At 34.9% G+C, this 21,059-nt stretch overlaps 3 protein-coding genes across 4 annotated transcripts; 1 reads left to right on the forward strand and 2 right to left on the reverse strand.

Annotated features, from left to right (window-relative positions):
• Positions 1–385: 385 nt before the first annotated feature.
• On the reverse strand, positions 386–3,390 carry LOC129886672 (uncharacterized). Its single transcript, XM_055961459.1, has 7 exons — positions 3,077–3,390; positions 2,898–2,954; positions 2,305–2,430; positions 1,174–1,243; positions 991–1,083; positions 781–894; positions 386–689 (listed from the first exon to the last, which is right to left on the reverse strand). The coding sequence occupies exons 1-7, from the start codon at positions 3,214–3,216 to the stop codon at positions 636–638; spliced, it is 654 nt and encodes a 217-aa protein (XP_055817434.1). The 5' UTR covers positions 3,217–3,390; the 3' UTR covers positions 386–635.
• A 1,822-nt stretch (positions 3,391–5,212) lies between these two features.
• Positions 5,213–11,623, forward strand: LOC129886673 (ATP-dependent DNA helicase 2 subunit KU80). The gene is made up of 12 exons (XM_055961460.1): positions 5,213–5,460; positions 5,626–5,718; positions 5,814–5,865; positions 6,960–7,091; positions 7,580–7,983; positions 8,891–9,177; positions 9,300–9,495; positions 9,600–9,806; positions 10,393–10,560; positions 10,662–10,988; positions 11,093–11,223; positions 11,337–11,623. Exons 1-12 carry the CDS (start codon positions 5,446–5,448, stop codon positions 11,455–11,457), a joined length of 2,133 nt encoding a protein of 710 aa, XP_055817435.1. The 5' UTR covers positions 5,213–5,445; the 3' UTR covers positions 11,458–11,623.
• Positions 11,624–12,681: 1,058 nt separating this feature from the next.
• On the reverse strand, positions 12,682–20,889 carry LOC129886674 (peptidyl-prolyl cis-trans isomerase FKBP43-like). Of its 2 annotated transcripts, none has more exons than XM_055961462.1 (11): positions 20,786–20,889; positions 20,613–20,686; positions 17,158–17,530; positions 15,762–16,032; positions 14,985–15,122; positions 14,588–14,821; positions 13,752–14,031; positions 13,561–13,648; positions 13,437–13,478; positions 13,292–13,340; positions 12,682–13,086 (listed from the first exon to the last, which is right to left on the reverse strand). In XM_055961462.1, exons 1-11 carry the CDS (start codon positions 20,796–20,798, stop codon positions 13,002–13,004), a joined length of 1,647 nt encoding a protein of 548 aa, XP_055817437.1. In that variant the 5' UTR covers positions 20,799–20,889; the 3' UTR covers positions 12,682–13,001. The 2 variants fall into 2 exon arrangements, with proteins under 2 accessions (XP_055817437.1, XP_055817436.1); XM_055961461.1 differs by having other exon boundaries at positions 13,752–14,034.
• Between the last annotated feature and the right edge of the window lie 170 nt (positions 20,890–21,059).

Here is a 21,059-nt window from a genome sequence, read left to right on the forward strand (position 1 = left end):
TAATGAGCTGTAGGGTTTAACTAACTATTTATATACAATTATTAATTTTATTATTTGATCATTTTTTTCTAAAAAAAATATTTCAAGATATAAAGGTCAATATGTCATCCTTTCATTTTCCCACTATACTAGTTAGTGCGAAATCAAGATTTTCATTCTAAATAAATAAATATGTAAATATGTCAAGGGGATGCAATAAAACTTTCTGTATACAGTGTAATTTTTTAATCGATTAAAATTCGCAAATGAAGCTTCATCCAATCAAAGAATTCTAGAGCAGTATCGGAAGGATGTGCGAGTGGCCACTCTAACAAGTTTTGTTGCTGCAGAGAAAAATTAAACGATGAGTAAATACTTTAAGAGAATAGTCAAAACATACCTGAACTAAAAAACGATGAGTAAATACTTTAAGTAATGGGATGATGCATCGTATTTTGATGAAATGAAAATTGTAAGACAATACAAGAAAATCACTACCAGTTCCCAGAAATAATATTGTTGTTATTTCATCTATTTTATAAAGCCTTTTCAAATTAAAGAGGCTCAATATATGAGTCAATCTGTATTCAGTAAATGATCTTATTCATCATGTTAACAAGTAAAGAATAAGTGTTCCTTTGTGAAGATCACGCCGTTCAGACTGTGTCTTCTGATGCCCATCCCTTTTTCTCTAATTGCAATCTCAGCGCCTGTTTTATAGGACCGCATTAGCCAATGACTTAAATGGGGTTGGAAAGAACAAGAATAACAAAAGGTGCTTAGTAATATGTATAATCATACCTTGATTCTCTTTCTATTAGCATCAAAGTCATAATTCCCCAAGCGAGATGCTGCTCTATACTGGACAATTGATTTCTTGCCTCGTGGGAACCAGAACTCGACATCATCTACTAACTGTAGTAACATGTAATTATTCATTAGTGGTCGAGGAGAATGATGAGTGTATAACTGAGTAATTCGAACTTTGAAACACTTTAAGGACTTACTTACCCCCAAGATAGGACTTTCATATTCCACATGCACATAATCGTCTTTCTTCTCCACTATTTTTGGAGAGGACTTGTCTGATTTTGTTGATTTTAGCTTCAAAATGATGCAGATCAATAGGTTGGTAAGTTAAATATATTGTTCAACTATTTGCTATGATGAGAAACAGGCTTTAAGACACTTTACCACTTGAAGTAGCTCCTCCATTGCCTTCTCTCTGCTGACATTACCACGTTTCCCTTCAGGGTTATAGTTCCTGAAAATCAAAGCACCAAAATTTTAACATCTCTGTACAGTATCCCATTAATAAATAATTAATAGCTAATCTTGTAACCTTCAATATTATCATTTTCCCTTACTCTTATATTCCTTTCCTTAGTATCATCAACGAAAATAGTAAGACCTTGTCAGGATTGCCTATTGATCTATTCTAAAAGCTTATATTGAAGTTGACGCCACAGTTATCCAAAAAAAGAAAAAAAGAGATGCTCATATTGAAGAGCATACTGATTCTTGGATTAGCTAGTTGGTAAGGCAATAGCTTACCAAGGCGATGATCAGTAGCTGGTCTGAGAGGTTGATCAGCCACACTGGGACTGAGACACGCCAGACTCCTACGGGAGGCAGCAATGGGCGAAAGCCTGACGTTTACCAAAGACGAAAATGATTTATTTGATATTATAGATGACTGGTTACGGAGGGACCGTTTTGTTTTTGTAGGCTGGTCCAGTCTATTGCTCTTTCCTTGTGCCTGTTTCATTGTAGGGGGTTGGTTCACAGGTACAACCTTTGTAACTTCATGATATACCCATGGATTGGCCATTTTTTTTTACTTCACCTTGTGTACTTGGCCTACTTGAACTAACAACCATGCTAGCAAGCGCTTCCGCTTCACACCGAACTCTAAGCGCTAGTTGACCCTTCTTCGGTCTCTTGAATAGAAAGGATCTAAAACATCCATTTCATCTTGAAAATTATCTGTTACATGTAATTTTGATGGTCTAGATGGAGTGCATCTTACCCAGGACCATGACCACGAATTTTTATTCACACACAAGATCAGCCATTGTGATTCTAGTGGAAGAGAAATGGTCAAAAAGGGAGGCTCATATGTCAACTAGTAGCTATCATATTAATGTGCACAATTTCCATGTGTACATAGATACTGCTGCTTTTTTAGAGTAAACGTGAAGTATCATCACCACCTCGAAAGTCGACCACTTTTCTTTGTATGTGCACTTTTTATCAATGATGGAGATAGAGCCCAAACATTAAACATACAGATTACAGAGGGGGGAAAAAGAAGAGAAAAGTTACCAAGGAGGTGCATAGTGAGTAGCATCACTGATGTTTTCAGAGGTAGAAACACAATTGTTAGTGGCTGGACAAAGAGCTAGACCAAGTGGATTCTTCTGAACACCCAAGTAATTTGGCTTTTTACCACTGCATCATAAAAACAAGATTCAATCTTTTCTACTCAAATCATCTTTTTATAAGCTAGCATTTCACCATAGATTGTGGATCAGATTTTGAAAATTTATCTTTCACATATTTGTTTGGCCATGAAATCTGATCAGCCAGTTTTGGGGGTTTTAGGACTTCTACTCAAAACTTCAGTTTTTTTCCTAGTAAAATATATGTACAAACGCAACTTCAAAAACTCAAATTTTTAAGTTTCAACTTCAAAATCTATGGCCAAGCAGGAAACTAATGCCACACAGATCAGAAATCCTTATCTATACAAATTAGTCAAAGCAGCAAAAGAAATTCCAAAATTTTAATCAGTAGCTTGACTATATGGATAATTATTAAATCTTGGAAAAAGGGTTACTATATTAGTTGCTAAAAGACTTGAGAAATGAGAAGCAAACATATTTGAAGGTGAAAAGTGCAGCAAGGAGAATACATGCCTGAAGTTGAAGAGGGCTCCAAGAAGTGCAATTTCACTGCTCCTTAGTATCATTTCCCTACATACAGAAATGTGCTAAATTCAGTAATATGCCCATCAAAAGGAAAGATTTTGATGGTGCAGATTCATATTTTTCACACAGAGTACAAAAGGGTTCATTGGGGGGAGGGGGGAGAATACCTGCGACCCACTTGTTTGGTGTTTTCATCCTGCTGCTGCTCCTTACATGAAACAATGGAAGTGGATAAAGAAGATTTACTAGTATATTGTTTGCTTGTGAACTTGTTAGGGTAAAAATGGTGGCTACTTAGTGATGCCATTACTGACAAGTGAGAATTAGTGCTGCTTTCTTGCTTCTTGGTTTTTGCTTTTCCCTTTTTCCTTAGTCTTGAATCCCGAGATAAAAATGAACAATGGTTCCCTTTTTAGAGCATTTGCCAATGTTTATACTTAGCATTTTTAAAGGAAGGAAAAAATGGAGAACAATTTGAGGATATTCCTTTAATTTCCCATATTTATAAGAGGTAGTTATTTTGATAATAATCATGTTATTTCTAATTCTAAATTTGTGAATTGGAGTCCCCAACCAAAAGAGTAAAAAAGTGAATAAAGAGTATTTTCAGACGACCAACTCCAACTCAATTCTCTATTTTACTTTTTAAAGAATTTGTTTTTTTCCTCTTCAATATTATATTATTATTTTTATTCATTTTTATTTTTTTATTTTATAATATAATTCATTTCTTCTTTTTTCAAATAATCACCCTATATAATTTTCATGTAATATAAAATTTTGTTCTTTTTAAATTCTTCATTTAATATAAAATTAATTTTATTTTAAATTTCTAAATGATATAAATTGCAAGCAAATATTATATATTATACATATTAATGGACAATTCAAATAAAAGTGAAATCATTAAAAAAATATAAATACATAATAAATTTATTTCGTGTACTAAAATTTACTATCCCTATTTCATTTCGAACGAAAATTTTTAAAAATAGAAAATTATTAATTAGGAATGAAAGTAGTATACTTGTCCATAATTATAGTTTTAGATGTTTTATTATATTAGAAAATAATTATAATTATTAAAGACTTATTTAATGGTATTATTTAATATAAATAATATTAAAATAATTCTAAATTACATATTTAAAGTGATTTTTGTTAAAAAAAGAAATAAAGTAGAAAAATTATTAATTCGGAATGAAAGTAATATACTTGTCAATAATATATTTTAAAATGTTATATTAGATTTGAAAAATAATTACAAATAGTAAACACTTAATTAATGGTCTTACATGATAGAAATAATATAAAAATAATGAAAAAGTGAAATAGAGAATATGAATATTATTAGTTTTCCAAATTTGGAGAACTAATATTCACCTCTCTATAAATGAAAAATAGAGAGAGAAATGGAGAAGGTTTGGAGAGTACATTCTATATTTTATTCTTCAAATATAGAGAATAAAAAGTAAAATAGAGATGATTTGAAAATGATCAGAGCTCCTAATTAAAAGTGATTTTAGAAAAAAGGCATTTTGTTTTTTAATTATCACATGGACACCTTGTTTTCTTAAAATTCGTTATATGAAAATAACTTTTATTAAGACCTGCTTCTTTTTTATTTGATTTTTGCCAAGATAGACCCAAAGTCACTTGAACTTAATTCTAATAAAAGGTAGCACATTTCTTAGGAAAAGAAAAATTTCGCAGTTTTTTTGTTTTTAGTTAAGACCTTGAATGAACAATAAGAAGTTGTTAGTATTTCCTCATTGATGCATTTTAGAAAATACTTATAAAATATTTGATTTAAACGTTCTATTTCACTTTTAATTGATAAATTTTCATAGCTATATAAATATTAATTTAATTTTTAACATTTCGCATAAAATCAAACTACACTACATAAATTAAGCTCCCGTTTGGACATAATTTGGAATTTTTTTCAAAACACCTATTTTTTTTTTATTGAATTTATCTATTTTTTGGGAGAATTCAAAAATCAAATCTTCAAATCCAAAATCTTCAGACTTTTTTTTTCTTTTTGCCCAAAATATGACCGTTGAAATTATTTTAACATTTCAAAACTTACTCCAAACGTTAATAATTTATAAAAAATTCTCTCATCTATTTATGACCTACAACTAATCCATATTTACCTCTCTCAGGTTGTGTTGAAATCCCTCCACTATTAACCAGAAGTCTCAAATTCTTCACAAGGACTCTAACAAGGTATCAAATACAGAGTGGAAAATCAAAAAAGAAAAAAGAAAAAAAAGAGATTATAGTAGGACAAGGTAAGTAAGGGATACAAAATGATAAGTTTATAACTTATGGGGGAAAGTAGAGAGTTAATAAGAAAAAGGGTGGCCACATGTAACTTCTTCCTTTCTTCATTTTTCAAATATTTAATTGGAGGAGCACTAATGTGAAAATTCCGGTGCAAGTTTTGAGAAACTGCGAAGTATTCAAGAAAGGGCGCGGGAAGACGAAGAAGAATTGAACAGCCCTCTTAGTGACGCTCATTTTTCTTCTAATGGCCCGTAATAAGGTAGTAATATTTCAGTTTTTTTTTTTCATACCCACTATTTATTTCCTCAATTTCTGCTTTACTTCCTTTTGATTATTGAAAAAAGATTAGATTTTTTGGTACTACATACTAAATTATTTTTGGGGGTTTGGCAATGAGATTTTTTATTTATTTATTTTTGAATAGGAAGCGGTAGTGTTGGTGATTGATGTGGGTCCTTCTATGCACTCAGTTTTACCTGAGATTGAAAAAGTTTGCTCATTGTTGATACAGAAGAAGGTAGCATGTTGTCACTTTCGCTTTTTTCTGGTTTCAATTCTTGTTTGTGATTGTTAAGAAAAATGTCACATTTGTCCTATTTTTCGTGTATGTAGCTGGTTTTCAGCAGATATGATGAAGTGGGGTTTGTCTTATTTGGAACTGCAGGTAAGTCTTTTGCATATTGGCTGCTGATGTATTTGATATGGAGTAAAAATTTTCCTACATAAAATACTTTCCATGGAAAATATTTGTTTTAAAAAATAATAATCAGGAAGTCATTTTTCTTGATTATTTTGTGGTGTTTGCTTGGATATAATAGGGAACAAATTGTAATAGTATAAGGTGAAGGATTCAACCTATTGGGGGTTTTGTGGAGGAGGTTGAGATTCAACTTGTTGAAAATTTTGTGGTGGAGCAAGTTTATTTTTGTGATATTGTGGCGGGGCTCATTATATATATTGGGAAGAATTCCTGTGGGGCACAAGTTTGGCCATCTTTTGTGTTTACCTCTTAAAAGAGTGTATTATATGAGGTTATTCTCTCGATATTTTGTACTCTCATTTATATAACGAATTGCTCATATCTTCCGCTAGATATTGCTTAATTGACCTAATCACTTTAAATTTTTGTCTTTGTCGGTATATTTCTTATTTTTCGAACATTTATCTTCATGGAAGGTTTTTTTTTTTTTTTTCTACATGACACCCAATTATATTTGAAACCTTACCAGCATAATGTTTTGGTGATACTTTTGCATGTTAAAAGTCGACAACAATGTCTAAGTGTTAGTTGAAAGAAATGACATAAACTAAGAGTTGGATAATAAAGTGGAGCCCGGTGCACTAAAGCTTCCGCTATGCGCGGGGTCCGGGGAAGGGCCTGACCACAAGGGTCTATTGTACGCAGTCTTACCTTGCATTTCTGCCGGAGGCTGTTTCCAAGGCTTGAACCCGTGAGGAAAATGACTTTCACCCACAAGCAAATAAAGTCATTTTTGCACTTTTGGTAGAAAATACTTTTCAAAGTTCAAGTTAACGAAACTATTTCATCAATGAAAGACTTTTTTGCCATACCAGACACGCTTTATGTCCTTTGATCCCCTTTCTTAATAGGGGAGAATGGGTTGTTGGACTGGCTTGCCCACATCATGTTTATATGATTACCTGACTCACTCTGGAATTTGTTGCAGTAAAATTTCTGTTTCTTAGCATTGGTTATGGAAATGTTATCAGATGACCAATTCATGTATACTTTCCTAGATACCAAGAATGAATTGACAGAGGAAGTAGGTGGGTATGAACACGTGACAGTTCTGCGAAATATCAAAGTTGTAGATGAAGATCTTGTTGCTGCTTTGCAAAACCTTCCACGAGGAAATGTTCCCGGAGATTGTATCCTCTATAATTACTGGATTGTGATAGTTCAGACTAGAACAGTTGTTAAGCATACAATCCTTTTTTGAGTCACTGTCTGTCTTCTCTCAATATACTTATTCCTCTATATTAATTCACCTACTTCACTCTATTATGATTCACTTAAAATGCATGCTTGTGCGCACAACTTTAAGTTTTAGTGGTAACTAAAATCAGGCTTCGAAAGAAAACATTATTAGTCAATATCTATTAGAGCTACAAATGAGGATTTCCATGAATAGAGTAGGCCGTATGAGGTGTAATAGCTATTCTCATTCCATAGGATGTGTTTTTGGCTGTGGAATATGTTTCTGCACTGGTTTAGTTCTATTGTAGACTTGTAGCCTCTTCACTGGCTCTTTTTAACACTAGTTGTGGCATGTGATTTTGTTGAGTTCTAATCTCAATGTTATTCTTATGTGCTCATGATGATATTGAGTTCTTGATTCCTTAACTATCTGTAATAGTTCTTGATGCGATTGTTGTTGGTATGGACATGCTCATTAAAAAGTTTGGACAAACCAACAAGGGAAAGAAACGCCTTTGCCTTATTACAAATGCTGTTTCTGCCATCAAAGATCCATTTGAAGGAACAAAGGAAGATCAAGTAATCACCATTGCTACACAGATGACGGAACAAAGCATGAAGATGGACTGTGTAATTGTTAGAATGAAACAAGACTGGGAAACAAATAGGAGAGTTGTGGAAGAAAATGATTTTCTAATGTCAGTATTCTCGAATAAATCTTCCTCAAAAGTAGCATATGTGGAAACTCCAACTTCTTTGTTAGGTGCACTTAGAACTCGTAATGTATCACCAGTCACGATATACAGAGGTGATTTTGAAGTTAGCGCACAATTGAAGATCAAGGTGAGAATTAAGAAACTTATGCTGATTTACTCAATTTTTTTCAATTTAGATTCTTTACCTTTTTCTTCTGATAATAAAATAACTTTTCTTTGCCTTTTTTTTTTCCTTCTTTGCTTTTGTCCTATGTACTGTATTATGTCCAAGTGAGACAGGCCATTTGTCTGTGTCTCTTGCAGTGTGACTCATAATTGTATCTTTTACAATTGGTCTTTCCAAAAGGTTATAAAGTAATTTCCTCTGTTACAAACCTTTTTGCCATTACTTAATGAGTTGGAAAAGAAATCTTAGTCAAATGCCTGAAATTCCCATTGAAATTGACACAACTAAGGTTGAAAGATATCATATGCATATGTATTTGTTTGAAGAAAGAGATGGATTTCTCTACATCTAGTTGAAAGATAACATATGCAATCCTTCCTAATGAATCTTGAATGATTATGTTTTTGCATTACCTCTTTATGACTTTATTTTCAGGAGTCTATCATATATAGGGTCAATAAAACTATCCTCCCAGAATTTTATATTTACACAATTAGCACATCTTGTGATAGATGATTGGATAATTTACTCTCATCTAGAAACTGTTGTATCTGATTTCAATCTATGGAGATTGTAGGGATTTTACAGTAGTCTAGCAAATGAGTAGGATGGTAACTTTAGAAGTATGCAACAATAACAACTGTGCTTCAAACCCAAACAAGTTGGGGTAACTTAAAGTATACAGCTGATTTATATCCTTTTTGGTCCCTAATCTGCTAATTTTATGTGCACGTTTCTTTTGCCTTTTCTTTCCCTTCCTATTCTGTTTTGGAAATAGTTTGGTGTGGATGTTTAGTCACTAATAAATGTTCTTTTAATCTTATCATTCTCAAAAGGAAAAAGAAACTGATAATTGCTTTTTTAATAGGTATGGGTTTACAAGAAAACATCTGAAGAGAAGTTTCCCACCCTAAAAAAGTACTCTGATAAGGCTCCTCCCACTGATAAATTTGCTACTCATGAAATCAAGGTTGATTATGAATATAAAAGCATAGAAGACCCTAATAAAGTTGTGCCACCAGAACAGAGGATTAAAGGTTTTCAGTATGGACCTCAAGTAGTTCCTATATCCCCTGCTGAGTTGGAGGCTGTAAAGTTCAAACCAGAGAAAAGTGTGAAGCTACTAGGATTCACAGATGCTTCAAATATAATGCGGTATAATTTTAGTTTCTTGAGTATCGTGTATACAGTTTTTTCAGGTTAATATTTGGATAGGAGGGAATGTCTTGTACCGTTTATCTTTCCAATCTTCATATAGTCATACTCTACTTACTCAGGCATTACTACCTGAAAGATGTAAATATCTTCATAGCCGAACCTGGCAACAAAAAAGCCATCCTTGCACTTTCTGCTTTGGCAAGGGCAATGAAGGAAATGAACAAAGTTGCAATTGTCCGATGTGTGTGGAGGCAAGGACAGGGTAATGTTGTTGTTGGGGTCCTTACACCAAATGTCTCTGACAAGGATAATACTGTAAGTATGGTTTAAATTTTCACCTATTGATTATTCTGTTTTTCTTGTTTTAGTGGATATTCCACTCTTAGATTGTTGACATTCTCTTTGATCACTGCTTGCAGCCTGATTCATTTTACTTCAATATTCTTCCCTTTGCTGAGGATGTTCGGGAGTTCCAGTTTCCTTCTTTCAGCAATCTGCCTTCATCAATGCTGCCAAATGAAAAGCAACAAGACGTAGCAGATAAATTGGTTCAGATGTTGGATCTGGCACCACCTGGAAAACAGGAGGTGTTGCCACCTGACTTTACACCTAATCCTGTTCTAGAGGTATGGCATCATGCTAGTTGCAGAATATTGTTGAAATACTAAGTGAGAAACTACCTTTGCACTTAGATCATTCATTGGAAACATAATTAAACTAATTTCATAAAGAGCTTCCTGAATTTAGGTTTATTAATAAGAGGGATATTTTCTTGCCAGTTGATTATGGTGGTCGTAGCAAAGTGATGCATTAACATTTTCAAACTTTCTTTTTGTCTCCAAATTTGGATAAAAGTAAGTTGTTATGATGCTTGTTGACACTGTTGGTGAGTTGTAATTGTCATTTAGTTGGTATTGACAGCCTTTTCACTGCTTAGGTGGATAACTTGATTTGATTAATCATTTCATATTAAATATATGTTGATAATGGGACCTTGGTGGTACTTCAGCTTAATAATGTGCATAACAAGATGCTAGCGGTAGAAACCTTTGGAGAATTGGGTCTTAAGATTATAAACAGTGCTGCTTATCTATGAACTCTCTGATTCCTAATATGATAAAGAAAAACCATAACCTAAGAGTCCTAATTTTGCTCCATAATTGCCTTTTGCACTATCAGTTTCTAATCAATTAGTATTGTACAAATATCCAGCGTTACTACCGCTATCTTGACCTGAAGTCAAAGCACCCAGATGCTGCTGTTCCTCCACTTGATGAAACCCTGAGAAAGATAACAGAACCTGATGTTGAACTTCTTTCTCGAAACAAGTCCATCATAGAGGAACTCCGTAGGTCTTTTGAACTAAAAGATAATCCAAAGGTAACTTTCAATATTCATCCCTTTATTCAAATTGGACTTCTCTAGAATAGTCCAAAAATGGAGGCTTATGACTTACCAATTGTTATATAATTAATGCGCAGCTGAAAAAATCAGCAAGAAGAATTAAAGAGAGACCTTCAGGATCAGATGAGGAAAGAGAACAGTTCAACACAGATGCTGATGTCAAAGCTATTGACTCCATTGAATACTCATCCAAAACAAAAGTTGAGAAAGTTGGAGATGTTAATCCTGTCAAAGACTTTGAGGAAATGATGTCTCGAAGAGATAATCCAAAATGGATTAGTAAGGCCATTCAGGATATGAAAAATAGGATCTTTGATCTTGTGGAGAATTCTTGTGAAGGAGATACATTTCATAAAGCATTGGAATGTTTGGTGGCTTTACGCAAAGGTTGCATCCTTGAGCAGGTATTTGTTCTCGTTTTCTCTCTTTGTGATATAGTTAAATATTGAATATCTATGCCACGCGCTCAAAACAAAATAATATAGCAACATTAATTTTGCCTGCATAGGAACCAAAGCAGTTCAATGATTTCCTGTGCCGCCTGTGTAAATTCTGCCATGAAAAAGACCTGAGAAGTTTTTGTCAATATCTCACATCTCCCGAAATCACTTTGATAACCAAAGCAGAAGCTCCAGACAGGTCTGGTCATATTTTTAATTTCCTTAACATATTGAACTCCTTACATTGCTGTCTTTACTTCTTTTTCTCTTTCCTTGATGCTGATTTCTTATTTGGCAACTTGAATTTCTCAGTGAAATTCCAGAACACGAGGCTAGAAGCTTCATGGTCAAGCCTGAACTTGACTCGCAAAGTATGAAATCAGAGGCTAAAGCAGAGAATGATATTATGACTATATACCTGGGTGGGAAGTAGAAAAGGGAACCTAGAGATGCATATTGTGTGATGTACAGGCAATCAGCATTGTTAACAAGATATGACTCGGTGTAAACTTGAAAAGATTTTCTGGTCAAACTTTTTTGAGGTTTCTGGTGAAGATTGAATCTTTAGACGTCAATGAGCTTCATTTTATTACTCCAAACTTTGGTTGTTCTTTCTTTTATTTGCCTTTTTTTGTCATGTCTAAATGTCCGATGGTCATTCAAGATGAAAGCTATATTGTAGATATGTCCATGCCTGTTGTTAGCAAGGTGCTAGGTATTAAGTACGTTTAAGTTATGCAGTAAATAGGTTTACCTCTTTCGTTTGCTACAATAGCTAACTGAAGCTTACTTGGGAGCCTAAACTACTGGCGATGAGCATATTTGCAGAATTTGAAGCCCATCTCAACTAGAAATCCCTCTAAACTGGCATAAAGTTATGGAGCATTGTTCTTCTGATTTTGTGAAACACAAATAACAAAAAAGAACAATTGTAATATTGTGTCTCCCGTTGTACAAAATCAAGCTGTTGGTCTTAGCAATAAGGGGGTCATTTTTATTTACAATCTTGTTAATGACATTTGAGATTATAGTGCCGAGTTTGTTTACGGATTAACAATAATTGTTATGCTACGAATAATAATGCAAAAGTTATTGTGTAATGAATAATACTAATACATGGATTATTGTAGAGGTCGTCTGATTTAAAATCATGTTTGTCTTTAGTTATTGTTATTCATGTATTGCTAAAGTATATATCCTCATTTCACATTCTATTCCATAAAAAAAAATAACATAACTGGAATATTAGTAGTACAGCATCTAGTTTCCGATATTGAACTTCCCAAAAATAAACCAAACACTAGGGGTGTTATAGAGGAAAAGGTTTTCCAATTAAGTTGTTAAATTTTTTAAAACATATTCCCTAAGAAAAACAAGTTCCATAATATCGTTGTGCACTAATTGTCTACTTCCCATCCCATCCCTCTAATAGCCCAAAATACTATTGGGAGAATATACTTCTGCTTGCTTACCAACAACCAAAAAATACGTAAGAAAAATCATTTATTTTTCAAGAACATTTTATATGGAAAACATTTTTTTTCATGGTGTTTTTTAATTGGAAATTAAACACTATAAATCAGAGGAAATATAATACGGAGATTATTTCTTAAACTTCAATGCATACGATCTCTAGGTATGCAAAAATTCTTTCGCCATATATTTTCTATTAGAGAATCATGAACACGGCCAGGTATGCAAAAATCCCCACGTGGAAAGGTTGGGGGCTGGCTTGTCCCATTTTCCTCTTCTCTCACGAGCTAACAAAATACTACCCAAATGTATGAAAATTTTTGCCTTTTTAGTATTAGCCACTCCATCCTGGTAATGAAGAAAGTGCCTGTAATTTCTATCTTTTTGTCCAAATCCTGCCTCACCGGCAACGTCGATAGAGTGTTCAGCACACAAATTTCAAGAGGAAAATATAACTTGTGCACAGATGACTTTCCCTCCAGGAATTGATAATGCTAAGCTGAATTATCCACGGACTCCAATCAATTCAATATCAAACACCAACCATGAGTTTGGTGGGATATTCTCCCCAGCTCCCTGACTCCCGTAGCTGCAAAAACAGGTATAAGAATTAATCAAAGTTAGAGAAGGAAGTTACATGTGCACCCAGTAGCAGAGTCAAGATTCTGCAGGAGGAACTTATCTTGGGCGGTAGTAAAGGAAAAGCTTTCAAGAAAAAACAAAAAGATTGAGGGGAAGCAGGGAGAGAGATTTTGTGTCTTCAAATATATTCAGAAAGTGAATATGCAGCATACCCTACTGATGGTGGGACTGTGAGCCTTCTTTTGTCACCCACACGCATGCCTGTTACAGAAGACATAATATAATATTAGCTGCTGGCAGCTGCGAAAGAAAAGAATTAAGTAAAGACATATCAAATCTACTCATCGCTGTCTTTACCATCAAGACCAAGGTTCCATCCCTCTATGACATCTTTATCGCCTTCAAACAATAAAAAGGAAAATCAGAGTTGAACAAAAGTCCATCAAAACGAAATAAATTCTTCTAAGAGTCCTGTGAATACCTAGACGAAATTTGTATGGAGATTTTCCCATATTTGTGTAAAATATCTGCCCATTCTCCTTTAGCTTGCCAGTGTAATGAACTTTGATCTGTGCAGCAGTTCATTCAGCAGAAAAAAGTTGACTATTTTTCCTGAGGTCAGGTCCCCTAAATTCACAGTTCGAGATATCTATAAATTCTCAACTAAATTACCTTCTTTCCTGGAGCTGCCAATTTTCCACCAGGTGCACCCACTGCGAGCTCTTCAATGGTCAACCCATTAGACAAGGTCTTTATTACAGTAGACTTAACCTTCAGACTCTTGTCCTCAATATTCACGGATTGTCTATTCATTTCATTCTCTTGCAGAACAGGAAGATCCATGTTTACCATACAGTCCTCCTGAGATTTGCTTTTCTTTTTCTTCTTCTTTTTAAGTTTCTTATCCAATTGGTGCCCATCAGCTACGGAGTCAGATTTTCCATCTATACTACTACTGCATGCATGGATGGTCAAAATATTATTACCAAATATAGTCCCTAAAGCAACTTCTAGAAGGAGGCTTTGGCATGCAATCATGCCTAGAGAATGCAGGTAAAGGCAAGTGCATGATATTCAGAGTATGTACATCAGAATTGGCAATAATTACATATATTTAGTACTCCATCCGTTCACTTTTACTTGTCACTTTCAACACATCAAGAAAAGACAATTATCTTTTTCCTATTTTACCCTCAACATTAATTACTTATTCCCCCAAAATAATTTTCCAAGACCTAAGACTACACATCAATTAATATGGATATAGTGGTAAACTACTCAATTAATCATTGTTTCTTAAGGGCGTACAAAGTCCAAGAAGGACAAGTAAAAGTGAACAGAAGGAGTAGTTCATAGCAGATTCAGTTTTTCCCAACCTATTTCCCCTCGACAAAAAAGAGCTTTGATAAAGGTAGGGTCCACTGTTTAGGCAGTAGGCAGTAGGCAACATTGGGGTTTGGTGCACTTTTTGTGAGAACAACGCAGCTAATTAAACATTAAAAACTCACTTATTGATGTTCAGTTTTTGATCTTCTTCATCTATTGCAATTGGATCCTCACCCAGGTGACCAGCTTTTAGAGGATCTTGTTTCAGTTGATCCACTTTAAGAATGATATCACAGTTTGTATCATGGTTTTCAACAGATTTGGCTTCCACAGAATGTTTTCTTTTCTTCGATTTTGGAACATGACTAGAATCCTCTTCTGCAAAGGGATCCAGAGTATCAGACTGGCCATCTTTCCTGCCAGAGCATGTAGCTTGAAAAAAATTAGAAGGGTAATGAGGTGTAAAAAAAAGAAAAATTAAGAGAAACTCGATCAGTACATATGGTGGATAAACTAGCATCTGAACATACGTTAGCACAAAAACAGAACAACTACATTCAAAAATAAGCAACATCTTACATATTAGTTGTCATTGCCAACCCGACATCCACCAAATTTGCTTTATCTTCTCTGTCCTTCGTATCACTGCTAGTATTTGCTTCAATAAGTTTACTACCATTGCCCTCAAGCCGTTTCCTCTTCTTCTTTGAGTTAATGCTATTTTCATGTCCGTGTTCAATAAGATGGAGCAAAATAAGCAGAAAGAAGGTTAGACCCTGTGCAACAGGCAAGCAATGTTCCCTTGAATGGACAAAATAAAGGAGAAGAACATTCCACACGAATGCCTGCCCACAGAGCAGAGAGGATGACATGCACTTAGAAGGAATAGCTTCTAGTCATTTTTCCTTTTCAGGATAAGGAATAGCTTCTAGTCATTTTTCCTTTTCAGGATTACTCGAGAGCTGACCCCCAGATGCTATTCATCTTAATTCTTAGTTTACTCTGGTAAACAATCATGAACTGGCAACAGGTCCACATGCCAACAATGGATATAAGAAAAAAATAGTTTAACAAAATTCTTCAAGGTAATACTCAAAGCTAGAGAACATATGATAAAATTTCCTTTGGTAAGATCGGGTACCTAGTATGGATAACAGAACAATTACACATTGAAAACTTTCAGCAAGGTTTTGGGGTCCATGAAAAAATGCAGATCTGAGAAAAGGTGGTTTTCAAAGGAGAAGATCCTATCATACTAGATCCCCTTAGTTCCTTATAAAGCTTATAATGGCCCACGTCCAAGACCAAAAAGTTACTGCAATCACAGAAATCAGTAGTTGCTTATGTGTGACTTACTTGGCTTTCTTAGATTCCACTGAAACACCATTTTCTGTCCTATGAGGAACCTCAGCACTTAGCATGTCATTCTTTTGATTATCTTCTGATGCTACAGGCGTCACATCTGTTTTCTTAAGTGCAGATAAGAGACAAGTATCTTCATCTTCGCTTTCCTGCAATATATCCTCATTTTCGGACTCACTTACTTGGTACTTCTTCCTAAGCCTTTTATGGCCGCCGTTGTTGTTGTTAAGCTTATTGTCTGACAGGTTCTCATCATCATCTTGAACTGAAAACGCCAAAAAGTCTATCAGAAGAATAGAAGTTCGGAATGTATAAAGATAAGAGAAACTAACATCCAAGGGTGTGGCCTAACCGTCGATGAAGGAGGCCAGAGTTTGAATCCTAATAAGGGCAAAGAAAGCTAGGGAATTTTTTTTAATCTTCCTAAGACAAAGTTACCCAGTACCTATACTAGTAGGAGATGTGGGTACCTAGAGGACCATTATCAGAAAAATAATACTAATATTGAAATGAGAATCTAATACACCAGCTGGATCATTGGTATCAAAATACTACCAGATCGTGCTGATTTGGAGGGAGGCAGAGAGGGGATTAGCAGTGTGTCGACTGCCCTCCAATCCCTCTTTTAGGGCTTGTTTGGACATGTAATATGAAATCATGATGTCAAATCAAATTGATATGAAATTGAACTTTTGTTTGGACATGCAATTTGGATTTCTTAAGTTGTATTTCTCATAAATATGAAAATCCCACAGGTTGTGAAAAGTATCAAAATTTCCCCAATTCTTGTACAATCTTACCAAATGGGCAAACCATAGTTCAAAAACAAGATATCAGAATATCCTAAAGCACCGTATTGATAAATCGTGTATCTCCATGTTCCTTTAATGAATAAATGTTTGCAATTACAAACTTTCAAATACACATATTTTTATAAAGATCCATTAGTCAACAATAGTAGTAACTAGTTAATCTTTAATATAAGCCTTTCACATGGTATAGACAATTTCTTCACGCCAAGCATGAGTATTTTTTTGCACAATTTAAAATGATGGATCTTTTTTTTACAAAATATAAACTTATGGGTCAAATTTTTACATTTTAAAAAAATGAAATCAGGATTTGGAATCCCAAATCATGCTTTTTGGAGAATTTGAGATATGAAATCATGATTTTAAATCACATGTCCAAAAATTGATTTGAAATCATAATATGGAATTGCAAGTCCAAATGCAAGCTTAGTTTGTCTGAAGGAGATATCCCACTGGACTATCATAACCCACACTCAAGGAGATGAGCAGGAAAAAAAGGATAGGTGCAGAACTCATATTTAATTTAAGAGGCAATTGATAGCTTCAACCTTGCATGATCACATGGAGTTAAAAGATACCTCCGCTGCTTGAAGCAGGTGAAGGTGGGGATATTTCTGGTTCAGCATCGTTGATAAAGCTATCATCATACTTGTCATCATCACTGTCATGGCAGGATTCCCCTGTTTCCGTGTCTGCAATATCCTCTCCATATGACTCTGTATCACTGTTTACATTTGCTCGCCGACTATTTCCCACATAGTAACCGGTCAGATAAACAGTTCTTGGACCAAGAACAGAAAAAACCACATCTTCTGCCTCCTCAAACTCTAAATCCAAATGGCATGACTCTGTCTTGTTAGGTAACAAAGCACAGAGGAAAACCGGACTCTTGTTCCCCACATTACACTGTACCAAACTTTTAGTTTCAGCTTTGCCAATTCCCAATGTTGCCTAAAAGGACACAACACATAGAACAAGGAGCTAAAAGTGGTTAATCTCCCGACTATCCTTAAAAAGAAATGAATATGCATCACAAACAGAATCTGACTCAAATGAAAACTTAATCTTGCTTTGAGCTTGTTTTAAACTTTTTCCCTTTCTTTTCATCTTTTTGCTTTGTTATCTGAAATTGAAACTACTCACACGGTCACTCCATTTCATTCTATATATCAGTACTTGACTAGACAAAAAGTTAAAATTAGCATTAGATTGAATTTAGCGGAATAAAGGATTCACACAATGTTTGAAAAAAAAGTTTGATAGGGAAAACATTTCAACAAGTTTTAGGTTGTACAGAAATTGAATGACGCCAAAAAATTTATTTTATTTTATTTTTGGTACACAATGGGAAAGATTACCTTAACAAATGACCACAAATCACAACCTAAAGAGCACCTAATTCCACAGCCACCTTCTAGGAAGAGAAGGTGAAAAGTAGGCCTCAAGCAAACAAAAAAAAAACTATACATTTCCAATCTATGTATAAAGCCTCAACATCCAATTGCTTTCTTGGAGCCGCTAAGTAAGTCTATTCTGTATATAATATCTCTCTTTATATGTGCAATTACTTCATCCGGTTGTACATGCTTCCTCTGGAACATCTTCCAATTCGTAGCTCTCCATGTATGGTATATCACAACTCCCCATACAGCTGCTAGGATCTCCTTTTTGAACTGTTTTCCCTGCTTATTCTTCAGGTTGATCAAACCTCTTCTCAATTCTGTCATAGAGTGTAACACCAGTCCACTGCTCTATCGAAGTCCTAACTACATTGATCCAGCTACACTCCACAAACAAATGCTTTGGTTCTCACGAACCAGGGACACACAGGCAACACTCACTCTGCTCCACTGGCATTTTCAGCTGCAATAACCTGTCTTTTATAAGCAGTCTGTTATGAGATGATAAACACCTAATGACCCTATGCTTTGGTTGAGCCATTGCACTCCATATAAGATCAACAGTAGCAAGTCTAGGTTGTTCTCCTATCAGATCCAAATAGCTACAAGTAATGGAATACTCACCTGTAAGAGTCAAACCATACTTTTCCCTGCACATACCATCTTTTCATCCTTTCTTTCAAAGGGTTTATCTTCCTCCAGCACCAACTACTATCTGGAGGAGACTTGTAGACCCATATGCTTTCAGTAGATTTCATATATACACCATGGGCCCGCTTGACCCACAGTGACTCTTTCTTTTCAATAAACTGCTACAACAATTCACAACAGAAGCAATATTCCAAGTTCTGCATCCCTTGATATTTAGCCCCCCTAACTTCTTTGGGAAACAAAATTTTTCCCATGAAACCAAGGAGATCTTCATTATTTTTTTAGAGCTTCCCCACAAGTATTCCCTACAAGTACTCCCTACACCTCTTATCCACTTCTTTCAATATCCTTTGGGCAAAATAAATACTGCTCCCCAAGAACTATGAATTATAAAGAATACAACATTTATAACCTGAAGTCTGCCTGTAGAGGATAACCTGTTTGGAGTATGTCCGTTTGATTCAGTTGGTGATTTTGTCTACTAGTTGTAGGCATTCCATTTTACTCCATTTCTTGGATGAGAAGCAATCCAAGATATCTTATAGGGCATGCTCCAATAGAAAATGAAGTCTAAGCAATGATTTGGCTCTTGACTTTGTCAGTAACTCTAGCCATAAAGATGCTTGAATTGTCTATATTAGCAACCAGCCTAGTAAATCGCTGAAATGTGTTAGTGCTTCCATGATCCTATGTACTGAGCCCACTGTCCCTTTACAGCATAGCATAAGATCATCAGCAAAAATAAGATGAGTCAACTGCACAGCCTTGTGCACGTGGTGGAACTTAAAATCAGGTAGCATGCACATTAATTTTAGAATCCTAGTAAGGTACTCCATCACCAAGACAAACAACAGTGGTGAGGCTGAGTCCTCTTCTCCCTTCAAAGAACCGGTGGCTTTCCCCATTTACCCTGACAGAGAATTTAGTTGTGGTCACACAAGTCATCACTAGCTTAATGAATTTCCCAGAAAATCCAAAGCCTTTCATGCTTCCTCCAAGAATTCCCACCTCACCATGTCATATGCCTTCTTTCGGTCAATCTTCAGTGAGCACTTAGGTGAAGGCTTCCTGTTATAGTGCCTAAGTAGATAGTGAACAAATCAAAACATTGTGGATACAAAACATTGTGGATCATTGATCTCCCTTGCACAAATGCTACTTGATTTTCAGCCACCAAATGATTTACAACAGTTTTTAGTCTTGTAAAGATCATTTTGGAGATGCATTTATACAAGACATTACAGCAAGACTTTGGTATATGTTGTCTATGTTCTGGATTATCCACTTTAGGGATAAGCGTAATGATGGTGACGTTTGCTCTTATTACTACTAATTTTAAAGATAGCAGACTTTACCTCCTGTCAAGTAAATGGCTTAACTAAATCAACCTGCTGATCAATAGTTAGAAGACTACGATGAGCTGCTTTTCCTAGCAAATCAGTGTAATAATCCACAAACACTTGTGCAACTAATTCAGAGTCATTCTGCCAGTCACCTTGGTCATCCTTAAGTTGTGTTGTAGAAAGATGGAGTCTCCTATGTTTGATCACAAAATGAAAGTACTTGGCATTGTCATCTCCTAATCTTAACCAAATTACTTTACTCTTTTGCTGTAAATATACTTCAGCCAGATAAGAAGACTTCCTATAGGTTTGGTATTTCAAACTCTCCTCTTGTTGTATCTCCATATTCCCAGGATCAGCTTGCAACCTCAACTAAATCTCTTTAACTGCATTGCTATCATCATCAGCCTCAGTGCCAAACAATTTGAACGTCCCAAAATGGAAACATTTTCATATGAATTGGGACAGAGAGTACATAAACTTGAGATCATAGTAGTCTAAACTTTAAACCCTACACGATATGGATTTCCAACTCACTGTACTTAACATCAGTGACATTTATATACCAATCACTAATTTAAAGCTGAAAATTGGAAATTGGAGATCTCAATTCATATATGTATATAAAAATGTCATCACCTGAGAAATTCGGAGCCTTCCTCTCTTGTTATCGAATGAATGAGTAACTGGCTTTCCAGCTTTCACTTCAATACCTACAAAACCCAACACAAAAAGGAGTAGTAAATGGTCTAGTGGTAAGGAAAGTAATGATCGATTAAAAAAGCATCAGAAAACAGTTCATAAAATTTTACCCCAAAATGCCATTGTTTCAGCTTCGTGGTTGGTGAACCCTAGGCGGATGAAGAGTGATCCTTGTTTTTTCCTCAAACCCTAAGCTATTTATATGTGTGAGTTACGCGGGAGTTTCATTCTTGCTTTATTTAGCGCGCGCTTACCCTTTTATTATTATTATAGTTATTGAGTGTAGCCCTTTTCCACGTATGTTGCGTTAATTAATAATAAAATGCATATAAAACGAAAAACATATTTTGGGTACATTATATCAAGTATAATTTATTTATTTTA

This window comes from Solanum dulcamara, chromosome 4 (assembly GCF_947179165.1).
Source record: "Solanum dulcamara chromosome 4, daSolDulc1.2, whole genome shotgun sequence".
Lineage (NCBI taxonomy): Eukaryota > Viridiplantae > Streptophyta > Magnoliopsida > Solanales > Solanaceae > Solanum > Solanum dulcamara.

Coding starts and splice junctions, on each gene's coding strand:
- LOC129886672 (XM_055961459.1), bottom strand. CDS start 3,216: ATGGCATCACTAAGTAGCCACCATTTTTACCCTAACAAGTTCACAAGC. Junction 2,431..2,897: donor GGAGCCCTCTTCAACTTCAG/GCATGTATTCTC, acceptor TTTATGATGCAG/TGGTAAAAAGCCAAATTACT. Junction 1,084..1,173: donor TGGAGGAGCTACTTCAAGTG/GTAAAGTGTCTT, acceptor ATCATTTTGAAG/CTAAAATCAACAAAATCAGA.
- LOC129886673 (XM_055961460.1), top strand. Junction 5,866..6,959: donor TGTCTTATTTGGAACTGCAG/GTAAGTCTTTTG, acceptor ATACTTTCCTAG/ATACCAAGAATGAATTGACA. Junction 9,807..10,392: donor CACCTAATCCTGTTCTAGAG/GTATGGCATCAT, acceptor ACAAATATCCAG/CGTTACTACCGCTATCTTGA.
- LOC129886674 (XM_055961461.1), bottom strand. Junction 16,033..17,157: donor ACCTGCTTCAAGCAGCGGAG/GTATCTTTTAAC, acceptor TGGCGTTTTCAG/TTCAAGATGATGATGAGAAC. Junction 13,341..13,436: donor ATGGAACCTTGGTCTTGATG/GTAAAGACAGCG, acceptor CTTCTGTAACAG/GCATGCGTGTGGGTGACAAA.